The following is a 19,104-nucleotide window of genomic DNA, read 5'->3' on the forward strand; positions in this document are numbered from 1 at the left end:
CTATCAAGAGTATACGCTTCTTCTAATCAATAGTATATGACAAGAATGAAGAGATTTTACAGATGTAAAATTCTTAATCAGTTGACTCTAAATTAATCTAAAGAGAGACTAACTTCGTGGGCCAGACTTAATCAAGCAATCCATTTATTGATTGATTGAGACAGAGTCTCGCTCTGCCAGCCAGCCTGGAGTGCAGTGGTGGGTGTTATCATGGCTCACTTCAGCCTTCACCTCCTGGTCTCAAGCAATTCTCCTACCTTGGCCCCTCAAGTAAGCTGGGACCACAGGTACATGCCACCATGCCTGGCTAATTTTTTAAATGTTTTGTAGAGATGGAGTCTCCCTATGTTTCTCAGGCTGTTCTCGAACTTCTGGCCTCAAGCAAACCTCCCTCCATAGTTTCCTGAAGTGTTGGGATTTCAGATGTGAGCCACTGTGCCCAACCAGGTGATCCTTTTAACAGTGCATCTATAAATAAAAAATTTGATGCACCAGAGACTCTCTCTCTCCCTGTTGCTGGATCTGGAGATTCTACAGCTGCAAGGAAAGGAGTTTTGCCAACAACATGAAGGAGCTTAGAAGTGGATCCTTCCCTGTTGAGCCTCCAGATGTGAGCACAGCCTCGCCAGCACCTTAATTCCAGCTTTGTGAGACCCTTAATAGACGACCTGGCTAAGTCATGCCTGGACTTCTGACCTAGAAAAACTGCGATAATAAGTGGGCATTATTTTAAGCTGCTAAATTTGTGGCAATCTGTTACATGGCCAAGACAACAAAAACAATAATCTAAGCAGGACAACTATAAAGTCATTGAGAGGTGTGTAGTGAACAAAGAGCATAATTAGTCAGGAGCCACATCATGGGCCATTGTATGACAAAGTAAGAAAGTTTAGGCTGTATCCTCAGCATACAACGCATGATGCCTAGTGCACAGTAGATGCTAAAATCTGTTGAATGAATGATGAAAGTATGCTTCTAAATAAAAGGGTTTAATATTAGCCTTCCATCACTACTTCCCATCTCCAGATTTTAAAACATTTCTTCTGTAGACATTCAGTGAAACATCATTCATGCAAAGAACTATATTGTTGTCACAGGATCAAGAAAAGAGATGAAGAAATACAGTCTGGCCCCCAAAGCAAATGTTCAGTCAACAAACCTACCGGAAACTTCTGGACAAAGAAAAAGCTATGTAGTTATATGGAGATTAAGGGTTCTGTAATGAGGTATGGATACAACCCAGCAATCTGGGTCACAGCTGAAGGCCTGATAATTTGAGGTTTCTCTTCAGAGTCTAATAAACTATCTGAAAAGCTGCCAAGTGTTCATCAAGTTCAAGGAAGATAGTGCTGTAATAAGATAACCACATCATCAAAGGCCATGCTGATTGATGACAGTTTGGAGGAAAGGAAATTGAATGTTAAGAAAATTAGCAGTTCAATAATGATAGAGAATCCAATATTGAAAATGCAAAGGTGTTTATAAATTGAGAAATCAAGTTTCTTGATTTCTTTCTTCTTCCTTCCAGACTTATCTGAAAAACCTCTAGAAATTCAGAGAGAATAAATGAAGAGATTATCGTCTTATCCTATTAGTTGGAGTGTGGATGTTATCCCTGCTGCCAGCTGGGCACATGTAATGGCCAAGGAGAAGGTTAGAGTCATGCTGCACTTAGTTTAGAAGGGAAGAGTGTGATCAGTAATAGAAAAAACAGAAATGGCATTTTCAAAGAGCAGAATGGAAACATCGAGATACAACTGACATCCTTAGCTCATATTCACCACATCTTCAAAATTAGCTGGATTGTTTCACTAAGAAGCGTCTATTTGCCTTTAAAAATACATGAAGATGGCCGGGCGTGGTGGCTTACACCTGTAATCCCAGTACTTTGGGAGGCTGAGGCGGGCGGATCACAAGGTCAGGAGATCGAGACCATCCATCCTGGCTAACTCGGTGAAACCCCGTCTCTACTAAAATTACAAAAAAAAAAAAAAAAAAAATTAGCCGGGCATGGTGGCAGGCACCTGTAGTCCCAGCTACTCAGGAGGCTGAGGCAGGAGAATGGCGTGAACCTGGGAGGCGGAGCTTGCAGTGAGCCGAGATCGCGCCACTGCACTCCAGCGTGGGCGAGAAGCGAGACTCTGTCTCAAAAAAAAAAAAAAAAAAAAAAAAAGAAGATGTAGACATTACTCCTTCTAAAATGCACATTTGAGGTATTTTTCACGGGAAAATGTCCGCACAGTTCTGAATGAGATAGTTAAGGATAACTTATAAAGTTAAGTAGAGGAGCAGAAAGTAGCAGACAGCTGGTACAACTGAGAATCAAATTTACGCCAAATTTGAAGGTTACTAAAGGGAAAGGGGAGAGATGGTGCATCTTGAAAATGTCTTTAAATATCATATCATCATCATCATCATCATCGCTGTCAGCTTCGCCTTTCATGAAGATGGAAAGCAGGTCTGTCTTAGCCTCATTTCTCAGATAATACAACCTATTCTCAAATTATCTCACTTAAAAATTTTTTTGAGACAGGGTCTCACTCTGTCACCCAGGCTAAGGTGCAGTGGTGAGATCATGGCTCACTGTAGCCCTGACCTCCCAGGCTCAAGTGATCCTCCCACCTCAGCCTCCTGAGTAGCTGGGACTATGGGTGCATGCCACCACACCCAGCTAGTTCTTACATTTCTTGTAGAGATGGAGCCTAGGCTGGTCTAAAACCCTTGGACTCACATGACCCTCCCATCTTGGTGTCCCAAAGTGCTGGAATGGAGCTGTGTGCTCAGCCTACCTTACTTTTTTTGAGTTACCTTTAGAATTCAACTCAAATAGCTACATAATTGACTGCATCTTCCCAAGGGTCTATGAAAAATAAAAACAACACTGATTCATCATAAAATTTGCCATTTTACTTTGGATATTATGTTGAGTATGAATTTCTTCTATGAGATTTATCCATTAATTCTCAAATAAAGAGAATAGATGTTAAGAAACTCCGTGGGCAAATTCAGAGACATTTGTTAAACTCTCTTGCTTTTCTCTTATGTTTTGATAGACATGGTTCATGTTACAACACATAACTGATATGTAACTGATATAATCGCTCTTTGATAAATGTCATTTCTCATTTGAGATAAAAATGGCAGTTACTGGCAGAACCTCATAAAGAGAGAGCATGGGAACTTTCACAAAGCAGCAGCAGAAATCAGATTACAGCTTCCTCTAGGATACGATATGCGTAAGAGGAAAACATTAAGCACATTTTGGGTTTGGGAAGCACCTAGAAATTGCTTTGTTTGGTAAGGAGAAGAAGGTCCAGAAAATACAAAATTAAACAAGAAACAATTTCAGCAGAGTGAGGATGAAAGTGATACAATATCATTTCTGTATTCTTGCTACTGTGAGTTGATAAGAGTTGTGCAGAGCTGAGTGTAGTCTGCGAGAAAGTGAGTAAATGTATAATTTCAGACACCTGATGGTAAGGCATGACAGGTACACTATCTTTGCTGCCTGTCTACATACAGCCTGTCAGCAACGAAAGAGGAGGGAGGTAAATTAAATCTCTGCTTTGCTGCCTGCCTATGCAGACTTCATATGAAAGCTGCTGTGGTCAGTCTGAGGCTATTTTCAGGGATGGAGTCAGAGAGCTCTGTCCCACCAGCCTTAGTGCGTCAGGGCACTAGCTACTGCCACTGTGTCTCCTGCATCACTGTGGTGTGAGATGATCTAAGAGGGCCAGCCAATGAAGAGTTTCTATTTTAATAGTTAGGTTTCACTTTAATGCATATTATTTTTTTGTAAAAAGAATATATCAAAGCTGTGATTTTATGTACATTACCTAAGATAAAGACAGGTTTAAAAAGTGAACTTGGGGCCGGGCACGGTGGCTCATGCCTGTAATCCCAGCACTTTGGGAGGCCGAGGTGGGTGGGTCACCTGAGGTCAAGAGTTTGAGACCAACCTTGCCAACATGGAAAAACCCATCTCTACTAAAAATACAAAAATTAGCCAAGCATGGTGGCACGTGCCTGTAATCCCAGCTACTCAGGAGGCTGAGGCATGAGAATTGCTTGAACCTGGGAGGTGGAGGTTGCAGTGAGCTAAGCTTGTGCCACTGCACTCTACCCTGAGTGACAGAGTGAGACTCTTAAGCTCAAAAAAAAAAAAAAAAAAAAGGTGAATTTGGGAGTTAGTTTAATAACAAACATTAAATAATCATCCAGGTAGTACTTGGAAACGGCAAATATCATGAAGGTGGTATGTTAACACCTGAAGTCTAGAAAACAATTCAGAAGATAACTTTCTTCATATCCCATTGTTTTGATGGTTTCTTTGTTGAGACTTTTGGTATTTGTTTTCATTTACAGAATAACTGTGTTTAAGGTAGAAATTTGGAGACATAAAAAAGCACAAATGAAAATCATAAAAATCAACCATAATCCTATCCTTTAGAGATAAGCACAGTTAACATTTTGTTCTTTGCCTGTCCAGTACCTTTTTCCATCCTTTTTTCCCATAGAAATGGGACTGTGCCTGCATATTGTGCTTCATAGCCAGATTCTCCACTTAGCAATATCTAAGGAACATTTTCCCACATGGCAAGCTTTCTTCTTTAACAACTCTTTTATTGCTGTTCTATTGGATAAAGAAAATTCCCTTGTATGGTTAAATCAAAATCTAATTAATTAATCCTATACTGCTGGGAATTAAGCATGCTTCTATTTTTTTCACTATCATATAAAAGGCTGCAGTGAACATCTTTGGACTTAACACTCTTGCACACACTTCTGCGTACCTACTTTTAATGAATTCCTAAAGGTAGAGCTCCTAGGTCAAAAGGTTTTCCCATTATGAAGGTTTTCTGCTGCAAACTAACAGATTGCAGAAAGGCTACATTAAGAATTTATTGCCGCAGTAAGTTTTGAGAATAGCCATTTCTATATTGTCATAGAAATGGGTATTATATGTTGTGAAATATTATCATGACCAATATTTTCTTTATTTTAAAATACTTTTGTTTGCCAATACACTCCTGAAACTTAGATTACTAAAGACATAGAAATCAAAAAACCATATATTTAGAATTCATGTGTATTTTTGTATGTATAAATTACTTTCATATGTTCTTTTGCCCTAATTTCTATTGATATGAAACCCTGAAACAATAATCAGATTTAGATATGAATAGAGAGTAAAATACTAAATGTCTTAAGTATCCCTGTCCCAAGAAGAAGTACTTTATCTTGTAATTTTTTTTTTGTTGGAGACGGAGTCTCGCTCTGTTGCCCAGGGTGGAATGCAGTGGTGTGATCTCAGGTTCAAGCAATTCTCCTGCCTCAGCCTCCCTAGTAGCTGGGATTACAGGCATCCTCCATCATGCCTGGCTAATTTTTGTATTTTTAGTAGAGACAGTTTCACCATGTTGGCCAGGCTGGTCTTGAACTCCTGACCTCAGGTAATCCACCCGTCTTAGCCTCCCAAAGTGCTGAGATTACAGGCATGAGCCACCATGCCTGGCCTATCTTGTAATTCTTTTTTGGCTAAGAGTACAATCTTTATTCTGGAGAGAGAAGATATTCTTTAATATTATTGTACTTTTTTCTATTTCACAAAAAAGATTTTGAGGGTAAAATGAGTTGGATTAATTCATTTTTTAGGAGAAAACAGTAAAATATGACCCTGCCACTCAATTCAACAAGTGCAAAAACACTGAGATAAGACAAGAAATGGCACAGCAATGGATTCACTCCAATGAAGCTGAGTTTGAGCAAGCATGGAAAATATGCATAAGCTGTTGCAATAAGAAGAAAAATTAATCCCTAGAATAATTTTGTACCTAGAAGGTTTAGGAACACTTGACTCTCTCTGTAATTCTGAATCTTGCTTATAACTCAGGTGGATGATTTTTCAATATTGAAGCTATGACACCTTCTTGTGGTGGACATGCTGGTGGAGGTGATAGTGGTGGTGGAGGCTAACGCCACCTGCTTATCCCATTCTAAAACTGCTACATGGTGGGATGTAGTAATATTTTAAATAAAATAATGATTAAATTTAATTTTATATTGATATTTGAAATTTCAAAATACTTTTTGACCCATCACAAAAAACCTTTCATCTCCGGATTCGTAATCAATGTTTTCAATTAAAGTTGGATGAGATGAAAGTAGATACCAGCAATATCTTTGAATGCGATGCATGTGTTGTATTATGAAATGCTAAACAGACTCTTACTAAAACATCCAGAAAATTCAAGGTGATATATCATAGTTGAGAAGACCCTACCTACTAGTTAAAATAATTTTCCATTATCCATTTATTAATTCGATAAACATTTACTGAGCATTCACTCTGTGCCAAGATTTTATATACTGGGAATATTAGCAAACAAGGCAAAGATGAATCTCTCTGATAGTTCTTTGAAGGTGAAGGGCAACATAATTACCAGGAAGGAAGGTCCTTGTTTAAAATGCAGATTCCTGGGCCATGCTCTGAGGCTGCAGAATGAGAATCTCTAGGGCTAGCAGCTGGGAATGTGCATTTTTAAACTGCTCGTAAGAGACATCCAGTAAGAATTTCAGACTGCAAAATAGGCACATAATAAATATTTGTTGAATAAATGAATATAATGCTAAGCTTAGGCAGGGTATCAAGATATGAGATACCTTGCTTCCCTAATCCTCCATCTAGAGGAAATACAGGCCCATTTTGGGGTGGACCCAAGCAGAGCCTCAACTCTCGCCATCAGAACCACTCAGAAATTCATGTGACTAATATACAGGTATCGGGCTTTTTGCAAGCTTTCCATTTTAAAAAATTATTCTTGACAGGCACTTGCTAAGTTCAGTAGTCTTCCCAGCTGAGGAAGCACAAGCCCTTCAACTGGCGAACACCAAAGGCAGAACCATATTTTTTAAAAAATTGATTTTTAGCACTTTTGACACGTGGAAAACAGGCCTTACTCATAGGGCCAACTTACCCATTAGACACAATGAGCTCAGTGCCTAGGGCCCCTGAGACTTTTAAGGGCTCACAAAAATGTTTTATTTATTTATTTTTTAAATCAGAAGAAAAGCATGAATATACTCTAGCCTAAACTGTATTCAACTTTTTACCAGTAGAGTAATAAAATATAAGTTTTAATCCTTTTTTAAAAAAAATCAAGAAGTATCTCATAGAAGTTAGAATGCAGCTCTGCTTACCCACAGCTCTGGGCCCAGGCGAGAAACACCTTACCTGGCAGGCATTGTACAGGAGCTGATGTTCGAACTTCTTGATCCCAAGAATGTTCTGGAACATCTCATAGAGTTGCTCCTTGCTCAGAATCAGCTCGGAGGCTGCGCTGGCTGTCATCCGGGCCTGCTGCTTCCGCGGGTCCTCTTCTCCACGGTAGATGGCATCAAATTTGGCCATCCAGGAACTCAGCACAGTCTCCTTGCTGAGGCCGTCAATCTCAGGCAGGCTGCGCACTCTCTTCTCAATGTGCTTCTTGAAGACCTCCCGGGAGTCGTTGGCGGAACAGCCTCCACTCTGAACCATGCGGGCCACACGGTCGCTCTTCAGGAACACCTGAGCAAGAACAAGGCCAGGAAAGACAGTAGGAGAGTTTACCACAGAGGTACCAGTTCCCTGGGGCTGGACACTGGGCCAGCCCACCTCACGTGCATCCCAGGAGGAACCACTGTGGGTCTCACCCTGCCCCACCACCTCCTGGCTGTGCAAACTCAGAGTAGTCACTTACACATTCTGCTTCTGTGTCCACATCTGTAAGATGAGAATAACAATTGTACTTACCAGGTTGCTGCAAGGATTAAATGAGATGATACTATCATGAGAGGCAGCACATGGTATACAGACCTGTGCCCGGGCTGCATAGGTTCTCTGCCCCTTAGTGGCTGTGGGACTTTGGGCAAGTTAACCTCTTTGTACCTCAGTGTTCCCATTTATAAACTGGGGATAATAGTATTTATTTAATGTTTAATTTCTTTTTGAGATAGTCTTGCTCTGTCACCTAGGCTGGACTATAGTGACAATCACAGCTCACTGTAACCTCCACCTCCCAGGCTCAAGCGACCTCCAGCTTCCGCCTCCTGAGTAGCTGGGACTAAGTGCATGCCACCACACCTGGCTATTTATTTATTTATTTATTTTGTATTTTTGGTACAGACAGGGTTTCACCATGTTGCCCAGGCTGGTCTCAAACTCCTGGGCTCAAGCAACCCATCCACCTTGGCCTCCAAAAGTGCTGGGATTACAGGCATGAGTCAATGCACCCAGAATTTAATTTTTTATTTTAAATAGAGGCAGGGCTTTGCTCTGTTATGTAAGCCAGGCTTCAGTGGTGATCACGATGCACTGCAGCCTCAAACTCCTGGGCTCAAGCCATCCTCCTGCCTCAGCCCCTCAAGTAACTGGGACTATAGGTGTGTGCCAATATGCCTCAATAATTTTTTAAACTTTTTGTAGAGACAGGGTCTTGCTGTGTTGCCCAGGCCAGTATGTATTTTAAAATGAGGATTAAATGTGTTAATGTGTAAAACACACATAAAATAGTGCCTGGCCCATGTTACACTTGTTGCTGTTATTATTATTATATGTAAAGTGCCTGTCATGATATCAGGCACATAGCATTAAACATTAACCACTATTTGTATCTCCTTTTATCCCTTCAGTGATACTTTTAATTGAAAGTATACAAGTATCAGGTAAACATATATTTAATTTTCTCTCTTCCTTCCTGAAATGTAAATTCTACTTGGGCACGGAACGTGTCCTTCTTGTTCCTCACAATGTCTTCAGGTCCTAGAATGTCTTCAGCACCTGACACTTTAAAAGTGAATTAACAATGAACATAGGTGTTAGGTTAAGTTTATTTTGTAGATGAAAAACCGAGACTTCAGAGAGGGGAAGGGACTTCCTTTTGGTAGCTCAAATTGTCTGACTACCAATGGGTAGTCTTTTTACTTCACCCTGGTTCCTTCCTTCCCTGCAGGGTTCTCCTGCTTGATGAAAACCTCTCCCGCCTGGTGGAAAATCCCTGGTTGGTCTGCTGGTGCTACCTGGTTGAGTCCTGGGACCAAGCCTTCTTCTATTAAGAAAGTCTTATTTTCGCTCCACTGCCCACCATTCGGAAGCTTACACAAGCTACATGGTTCTGGGGTGTAATACAAGGCAGTGAAGCCGCCGCTTCATATTCACGGAGAGGAAGCATCTGACACGTTTGAGCTGCGTCCTGGTCACACTTCAGAAGGTGCATAAATATCCTTCAAGAGGCAGAGCAAATGTTCATTCCCCTGTCAGATTTCAGGAAATGCACTTGTTGGCCATGAGACAGCACTGCCTGGGGGCATCTCATTGCCTCATGCTTCATCACAAAGCGTTTCTGGGGTGGAGAAATGTTTTTTTTTTTAAAAGGCTCCGGTTCATTGTTGGCTTTAATGAACTAATTTAGAAAGGAGGGCTGAGGGTTTGCCTCACAGGGGAGAGGCCATGGCCTGCTTCCTTATGAGTGGGAACTGGTACTCAGATGAGACCTTAGAGTTAATTTGAAAATTAATTACAAACAAAATAGTTTCAAATGAATCCTCAGGCCTTATGAGCCTTAATGAGCTAAATAATTCATCTGCAAACCTGTAACACTTAATGGGGATGGTTTCTCCATCTAAACAACACATTATAGATCTCAAACACCAGTGTTTTGAGGCTAGTGGAGGAAGTCTCTGGAAAGGCAATGGAGCATTGTGGCAGGAGCTGTAACTCATGATCTCAGGCCAGGTCTGCCTCTAACTTGCTGTGTGACCTTGAGTAAATCATCTCCCCTCTCTGATTCTCTAATTTCTTTTTCTTTTTCTTTTTCTTTTTGAGACAGAGTCTCACTTTGTTGCCCAGGCTGAAGTACAGTGGTGCGATCTTGGCTCACTCAGCCTCTGCCTCCTGGGTTCAAGCGATTCTCCTGCCTCAGACTCCCAAGTAGATGGGATTACAGGCATCTGCCACCATCCCCAGCTAATTTTTGTATCATTATTATGTTTTTAGTAGTAGTGATGGGGTTTCTCCATGTAGGCCAGGCTGGTCTCCAATTCCTGACCTCAAGTGATACACCCGCCTGGGCTTCCCAAAGAGTTGGGATTACAGGCATGAGCCACCATGCCTGGCCTGATTCTCCAATTTCTTATCCATACACCAAAGGAATTGAACAATAAGGTTTGGGGCTATCCTTTTAACTGTAATGATTATAAACTTTTCCATGAACCCATTCATCCTTTCTTTGGTTACTCTCTAGGTGGAAGACACTGTACCAGGTGTCAGGAATACAACGGTGAGGAAGACACAGATTTAGCTCTCATGGAGTCCAACTGACATAATCCTAATAATGCCATGCAAATATGATTACGATCTGGAACAAGTGCTATGAAGACAAGGGTCCACAAGAACCTATAGCTAGGAATCGATTCTAATATGTGGTCAAGAAAGCCTTCCTGAAAGAAAACACCTTTGAGATGATGCATCAAAGATGGATAGGTGAATGGAGAGCTGTAAGTTATTTTAGAGAGAAGGAACAACACGTGTGAAGACCCCAAGTGCCTGAAGAAATAAGGAGGAGTCAGTGTGGCTGTGGCAATGAGGGCTGGGGGTGACAGATGTGAGATGGGCAGGGAGGGGCCAGAGAGCCCAGGGAGGCATTGAGAAGGAGGAGGTATTCAGGAGGAGGAGGGGATTAGGGTTGTTGGTCTTCATTTTAAGGGCATTGGAAACCCATTGAAAGTTTTAAGCTGGGACACGGCACAAACCAGTTCACATTCTTTGGCTTTAATGTGGAAAAGAGACTGATGAAGGGAGCCAAGAAAATAGGCAGGGAGGCCAGTTGAGAGGTGCTTGTATGAGACCAGGTGAGTGTGATGGCAGTGGGGACACTAAGGGGTTAAGCCTTTGTTGTCGGTGCTAATAAACATAAGGGGTGACTTGAAAACATTCAATCAACAATGAAGCTATACTCTCCTCTACATCTATACACATTAGTATCCCACAAACCCGAAATGGGCCTCAGTTATAAGCTCTCAGCCCCAGATTCTTTTTTCCTAAAGCCCTTCCACAGCTGCCATCTGCCACTGTTTTTGTGATTGTTTGGTAAATATCTGATCTCCAGCTAGACTATAAGTTCCAGGGAGGCAGGGTTGTCATTGTTTGTTTCTATTACTGTTTCTTAGTGCCTGAGACAGTGCCTGGCACGTAGCTGGTGCTCAGTAAATATTTGTGGAATGAGTGAATGAACTATAAGAGCAAAGCAGACACCTCTAGCAGGAAAAATATGGAGTGAGACTATGTCTGGATGGGGGCGAGAAGGTCAAGGGGAAACCAGCACATGGTATATTGGTCTCTTAAAACAAGAGACTTAGGCTAGATTTTCCATGGGACCTGATAACAAGGGGTAAGAAATAAAGATGTTGGCACTTGGGTCCCAGCTGGTGTAACTGGTTGAGTGATGTATTAGTCTGTTCTCACGCAGCTAATAAAGACATACCCAAGACCGCGTAATTTGTGAAGGAAAGAGATTTAATGGATTCACAGTTCCACATGGCTGGGGAGGCCTCACTATCATGGTGGAAGTCAAGGGAGGAGCAAAGGCAAGTCTTACATGGCATGGCAGCAGGCAAGAGAGCATGTGCATGGGAACTCCCCTTTATAAAACCATCAGATATCTTGAGACTTATTCACTATCAAGAGAACAGCATGGGAAAGACCTGCTCCCATGATTCAATTACCTCTCACTGGGTACCCCCATGACACGTGGGAATTATGGGAGCTACAATTCAAGATGAGATTTGAGTGGGGACAAAGCCAAACTGTATCAGGTGAACCCTGAATCCTGGACATAGCATCTGCTTCACTAGCCCCTTCCTTTGTACATAGTAGCTACTCAATAAATACTTCTGAATTACCAGTGGAAGACAAGTCACCTAACCTCCATCAATCTCACTCTCCTTCATGGTAAACAATGAAGGAATCCAGCCTTTCTTGTTTGCTGACGATCAAACTGAGAAGACTTTGAAAAGTGGAGGGATCTATCTGTCCTGTGTTAAGATACAACTGCCAGATCCCAGAAAGAGGAGAGATGAGTGGAATAATAAGAACATGGAGGAAAGAGGCCAAAGATTGGGGAGACAGTAAAGATGAATTGCCCAATGGAGACAAGACAGCCATGAGGAGAGAAGGTGGCAGCAGGAAACTATTTCTACAGGCACATCATCTGTCTTGGCTTCTCAGTCTGTCAAAGAGGAAGTGGGGCCTGGGCCAGCCTCACCCTATAATGAATACAAACACTAAGTACTGATGTGCCTGTGTGTCTCTAAAACAACTATTCAAACTCAATTGTGCTGGGATCTCTGTCTGTATTTTGTATCCGTGTTTGTTTCTGTTTTTGCTTTTTAGTGGCTGCCACAAGAGACTTTAACCCCGAGCCCAGTTCTATTTGGGCACATCCATAAATCCTCCCTGCTTTTCTGCCAACTTCCAGACAGGTCATAATGAGCGATGGAAGATAAACAAATAAATATGGAATTGTGAAGGACAGTCAATTCAGCAACTCGACCTCATCCATCAGTCCTTCCCTCCATCACCAGAGCCAAGCAACCTCAAGGTCATTTTAGAAACATACAAACACATCAGTACTTAGTGACTGTTCACATTACAAATGAGGTTGGCCTAGCTCCCATTTGCTAGCTGATAAGCTGAGAAGCCACAGCAGATTCATTCCTGCTCTGAAAAAGCATATCCTTTCAATATAAATAAGAAAAACATCTAGATGTTGGAGTAAGTAAGGTTTGCAAGAAACATAAACCTCGTTGCTATTAATAAATGGGCACATAAATAATGAAAGGGGTAGACATCATGGTTAGGAGGATGGGCCCTGGTATTAGAACACCTGGGTTCAAATCCTGGCTCTGTTGCTTGCTAGCTTTGCCACCTGAGCAAGTTACTTAATCTTCCTGGGCTTTAATTTCCCCACCTTTAAGATGGGGGTTATAACAACCTTCCTTTGTAGGATTTTGGTGATCCCTGAATCCTGATTCAGTGATATAATGCCTGCAAGTTGGTTAGCCTGTTGCCTACTATCGGCTAAGAATGTAATACAAGTTAGCTGTTATTTTTAAATAGAATATCATGCAGCCATGAAAAAAGATATATATTTTTTCATTAGCATCCAAAGATGTCCATGATATACGGTTATAATGGACCAGAGCCTTCCAATGGCAGGGGTGAGGTGGGATTGGAGGATAGAAACATGGCTCTGGATTTAGAATACCATAGGAAATAAGACTGTTTACTGATGAGAGTATGTCATTTGTGTGACCTTTGGAAAGGTAGGAAGGAGACTGAAAACAACTGTGTTAAATAAAAGAAGTGGGTCCTTAATAGTTTGTGATAATTTCCCACCTTAATATGCAAGCCAAATAGTTATCTTGACATGCATAGATACATTAAAAGTACCTGGAAAGATAGAAACCAAAGTTTAATTTTGGTTATCTAGGATGATGGGATTGCAAGTATTTTTTAACCATGTAAATGCAGAGATTTTTCTACATTGTCTGTTTTATTTGTATAGTGGGCATGTTTTACTTCCACGGTCATTTGAAACACATCTTTTCTACCTGGAAAAATACAAATTTTACCTGCTTTGAGGCAAGGTGCATTTTCATTTCTAAAATAAAATGTATTTTCAAATCTTAAAAATATTCTTCACCAAAAAGTAAAGGATTCTGGGCAAAGTTTCAGAAGCAGATCTTGGGCCATGACCTTGTGGTAGGCGGTGCTAGATTAGGAGCAAAAGTACTTTCCTTTCTCTTTTCTATGTCCTTTTTCCCCTGCTCCATCTTGCACCTCCCTTCCTCCATGCCCAGGGAGTGAATTGATTCTATCAACTTTCAACTCTCTTCTTCTACTTCTATGCAGCATATGGACACCATACCACCATGCTCATTTCTAACCTTAATATATTAATATATTCTAACCTTAATATATTAATAATGGAACTGTCCAGGTATATATATTCTCATTTAGTCTTGAGAGCAATTAGGCAAGGAAGGTCCTATTACAGATGAAGCAACTAAGGCTCAGACTTGGCTGAGGTCCCAGAGTCAGTGTGTAACAGGACTAGAACTCAACCCACCTCTGTCGGACACAATTTTTATTTTTAATTTATTTAGAGGCAGGGTCTCATTCTGTCACCCAGGCTGGAATGCAGTGGTGCAGCTCACTGCAGCCTTGAACCTCTGGCCCCAAGAGGCTGAGGAACCTCAGCCTCACAAAGTACTGGGATTACAGATGTCAAGTGCACCTGGCCTTGGACACTAAACTCATCCTCTTAATCACTCTGCCTGCCGCCTCCTGCCTCCTCCTTGCTGGGCTTTCCCTGAAAGAATCAATGCTTTAGAGTGGGTAGTTACTCTTCCCCTATGGATGTACCTGTTTATCATGGTATCTCAGGTACCATGGAATAGTTGTAGCCATTCTACTTATTAGAAAATATATTGCTTCATTTTAGAAAAATAGCCAGTGTGACCTTATACTCCTCTTAAATAAAAAAAGTTCAACCATAATAACTAAACAAAATGTCTTCTTGCATAGATGAAACCTGCAGTTTTAGCCTGCCAACTGTTCTTCCTCTTCTGATAATAGTACCTCAGTCTTTCTTCCAAGAACCCCTTTCTCATTGCATAGTTGCAGTGGGACTGTCAATTATAGGACTTTGTCCTTCTTTAGCCAAGTGGTGGGTTGGGATCTGAGCTTGGTCAGTAAGACTGCCACTTCTTGAGTTCACATTCCGAGTGGGTTGGCATGAGAATGGACTGGGCTAGAGTAGGTTTATCCCAAGTATTAAGTGTCTGTTATATCTTACTATCTGGCTTCCTGAAGTTAAACTGGTCTGGTTTCCTTCTTTTGTGAAGCTTAGCTGTTTCTTCTGATAACAACAACAATACCAGCAACAACAGCAAACTATTGTTGTTGTTGTTGCTTCTGCTGTTGTTATGATGATGATGATGATTAGGGCTTAATTTAACCACAGTCGGTTTCTGTTGCTAGCAACTAAAGAAGTCTGTCTGCTGCAACATTCAAAGCTAGTTTGACAAAAATGAACTAGGCATTTATTAAAAAACAAAACCAAAACAATACAAACAAACAAAAAACAAAAACAACAACAAAAAAAACAATACCCACACACCCCAAACAAAGCTCAATCATAGCAGCTTCACTGGCTGAAGTTCAGACATCAGATGCAGTGTTCTGAAATGAATTTTTATGTCTTCTGCCACATATGACACTCCCATTTTCTTGCAAATACCCCCATGTTCACTTCCAGGAAGAATTTGAGTTTTGTAAAACTTTTTTATCCACCTATTTTCTCTGATGCCAGGACCAGCATGTGAAGAAACTAAAATCAAGCAGGGAGGTGAGGAGGTGAGCATGAGGAGGTGAGTGTGAGGAGGGAGGGAGAGAGCAAGGGAGGGCTTATATTTTGGACATTTTTCTTAAAAATAATTAGAAAAGGTGTGAGGAACACAGAGAAATGGCTCTCTGATGCCATATCTCAGGACCAGGGTGTGAATTGCTGGGCCAGATCTCAGAGCACCCATCCCAGCCCCCCAGCCCTTGGCCCTGAAAGCCAGAATTGAAGAGATTAATGGATTAATCTGTTGCCCTGCTTGATCCGCTCTGACAATCAGGGCCATCAGGAAAGGACAAAAATAAACCTGTGTGCTCTTGAGAACCATGGGGACCTTGGTCTCCTTTCTCCCATCCCCACTCATGGCCCAGGCCTCACCAACTTGTTGTTAATGGTGACTAGCTTGGTTCACACTGGGCTGGATGGGCACAGATGGAAAAGGAATAGCACCTCCTCTCTCCTTTCATTTATTAAAAGATGATCTTTACTACTCTAGCATGCTGAGAGATCATTACAGCAGTTGGCCGTCTGTATCCACAGGTTCCACATTCATGCATTCAGCCAACTACAGATACAAAATATAAAAAATAAGAAATAACAATAAAAAGTAATACAAATAAAACCAATATAGTATGACAACAATTTACATAGCACTTACATTGTATTAGGTTTTATGAGTAATCTAGAGATGATTTACTGTATATGGGAGAAGGCCAGGTGTGGTGGCTCATGCTGGTAATCCCAGCATTTTGGGGGGCCAATGCGGGTGGATCACTTGAGCCCAGGAGTTCAAGAGCAGCCTGGGCAACATAGCAAAACCTTCTCTCTACAACAAATACAAAAATTAGTCTGGCATGGTGGCATGCACCTGTAGTCCAACTATATGGGAGGCTGAGGAGGGAGGATCACTTTAGCCAGGGAGGTTGATGCTGCAGTGAGCTGTGATTATATGACTGCACTCCAGCCTGGGTAACAGAAAGGAAACCCTGACTCAAAAAAAAAAAAAAAAAAAAAAAAGGTATATGGGAGGATGTGCATAGGTTATATGCAAACACTATGCTATTTTATATTAGGGACTTGAGCGTCTGAAGATTTTGTATTTGAGGAAGCCCTGGAACTAATACTCTGTGGATACTGAGTAATGAATATATACATTAGCAAAACAAGACCGATATCTAAAGCTGACTTTTTAAAGTACAGAAATCCCAGAACATTTTGAGATTATTGCTGTTATGCTATTTTTTAACGTTATTGCTGTTGGTAAACTGGAGTGTGAAGTTGTGGCATGGTAGGGTGGAGTGTGTGTGTATGTGAAAGAGAGAGAATTTGGAAGGAGGATATCTGTTGGTTTTGTCTGCTGAGCATATATTCCCTGTTTTGGTAAAAAGCAGCCTAACGGTTTATTAAGAAACCATTACATTCTTCCTGAAAATGGTTCCAGTGTAGCTGAGCCTATACTCAGGTGCCAGAGATGGTGGCTGTCCTAAGCCTTATCCCCCTAGTCTATTTCACCCCCATCCACTGTGATTGACTCAAGAAGGGACATATGATCCATGTCAGTCCAACAAAGTCACCCCATGTCTTTGCTAGGGAGCTCACCAGGGGTGTTCTCTTTGCTCCTGGAGGTGCTAAACTGGTAGGATGTGCCCTGGGGCTGCCAAGGTCTTCCACATGGAGAGAAGCTGACCAAGAAGGAAGTCAACACAGGGATGAGTACAGTGGAGAGGTGGGGGGAGATACCCATCCCGCTGGTAACTTTGGAGCCTCTGGATCCAGCTATGGCTGAAGCCAGGCCTACTCGTGGACTTTTAAGTTAATTGAGGAAATAAATCTCTTTTTAGGGTTATCCAGTATGACCTAGGTATCAGTCACTTATAATCCATAGAGTCCTGACTAAGACAGGGGCCAATAGAGAAGCAATTGGAACCCAGAGTTGGGTAGAGGAAGAGACACCAGCTTCTCCATAGCCCAAGCATGAAGGGGAAAGGAGAAAGGAAGGTGTAATAAACTTGGAGAGCTCCCAAGTAAAGTGTTAACCCTGATCTCCTGATAGAGAAACTTCACTTTAGAGGATTAGACTTCCCTGGAAAAGTGAATCTAAGACTCTCCAAAGTATTTACTAATGAAGACAGCAGTTAGATCATTAATACCCCACATCCTTTCTTATGTTACTCAAATGCTAACATTGAATATTCAGTAATTTCTCAATGCCTGTATTCTTACCAGACAAAAAAAGAAACTGTTTCCAATAAACTAGCCACTATAGAGGAAAACACTGGGATCACTGTAGATGTAATGGTAATTTCCAGAGACTCATTAGCACCTTGATGACTATTAATTTTCACATTTAATTAATAGATAGAAATGACACTTTCTTTTAATTTATGCCATTAGTCAAATGAGCTTTCTAATTAAGATTTGCAACCTATAAATTTATAAACTCTGGTGAATGACTCTAAATATGGAGAACTATGGATAGGGGTCTGCTTGACCTGACAAGGGTTCTGCCATTACTCTCCCATTGGCTTCCAGAACTTGAACAAAGAGGGAAAATTAATTTCATTCCCGGGCAGTTTCTAAACAAAACCTTTGTTAAATATATTCAAGTTATTCACTATCATATATCACTGTGATTCCAAATCTCATTTCTACTCCCCATGAAATTCAGCCAAAAAACTTTACCACATCAGATAAAGCAGCAAGTTTGACACTCATTGGCGATAATGAATGATACTTGTAAAATTTTAAAAGATTTAAATTTGGACAACTATAAAAACAAATTTGACTTCTAAAATAGATCCAAATAAAAATTTCATGAAGAAAATGGTGTAAAAGGAGTCTGTGATTGGTCCCAGTGAACATCACAAATATTGTTTACTATTAAATGCTAATTAGCAAACCAATCAATAATATTTTCACAAGATCTAATTGCAGTCTTACTCTCTCCATGAAGGAAGGAGTCAAGTGCTTTAGCAAGTGGGAAGAAGAGTTTTGCCAAATCAGGATTTTGCCTCTACCGAGGCTTCAATCAATTAACATATTGAAAGCATCTGTTGTGGGCTGAATCAGATGGGCAGACTAAGTACGTGCTTAGAGCACCAGCAAAGCAGGCACACCAACATTTTTGTTTTGAAATAATTTTCTATCTAATAAATAAAGGAAACAAGGAAGGAAGGAAATCAATGAAACAATCCCGGGGGAAAATCAGATTTTGTTACATTTTTCTTATACCTATCTTCAAGTTTACCATTATTACTGTGAATTGTACATAGCAGCATATCATAAGCTTTCAGTGCCTAGGAGCTGGTCTCTAACGGTTGTCATCTAACCTTGACAATGCATAAGACATTTGGGGTATAGGATTCCAAACACAGAGAGTATTTACCTGGTTCACATTAAAATAGATTAATATAAAGTAAAATGTCACTCAGTGACCAAATAATCATATTTGAAAATATGCATATGAGGAAAGCATTGCCAATAGGAAGGTATGGCATGTCCACTTCATAATCATGTAGAAATAATAGCCAATATGCACACTGAGAAAGAACACTTACAAAATTTAAAAATATTTGCAGAAATGCAAATCCACTTTACTGATAAGCTTCTGAGGTCTGGTGGTGAAAATTTACCTGTAATACATACTCAGAACATATTCTCTCTT

General features: G+C 40.9%; 1 protein-coding gene across 12 annotated transcripts in view; it reads right to left on the reverse strand.

Annotated features, from left to right (window-relative positions):
- Nucleotides 1-19,104, reverse strand: part of CADPS (calcium dependent secretion activator) — a 476,794-nt gene that overhangs the window by 349,454 nt on the left and 108,236 nt on the right. For all 12 annotated transcript variants that reach the window (XM_055383622.2, XM_019024533.4, XM_055383621.2 and 9 more), the window contains exon 3: nucleotides 7,235-7,567. In XM_055383622.2, the coding sequence (XP_055239597.1) occupies nucleotides 7,235-7,567 (333 nt within the window). The remainder of the gene's footprint in view (nucleotides 1-7,234; nucleotides 7,568-19,104) is intronic.

The sequence above is a fragment of the Gorilla gorilla genome, chromosome 2 (assembly GCF_029281585.2).
Source record: "Gorilla gorilla gorilla isolate KB3781 chromosome 2, NHGRI_mGorGor1-v2.1_pri, whole genome shotgun sequence".
Lineage (NCBI taxonomy): Eukaryota > Metazoa > Chordata > Mammalia > Primates > Hominidae > Gorilla > Gorilla gorilla.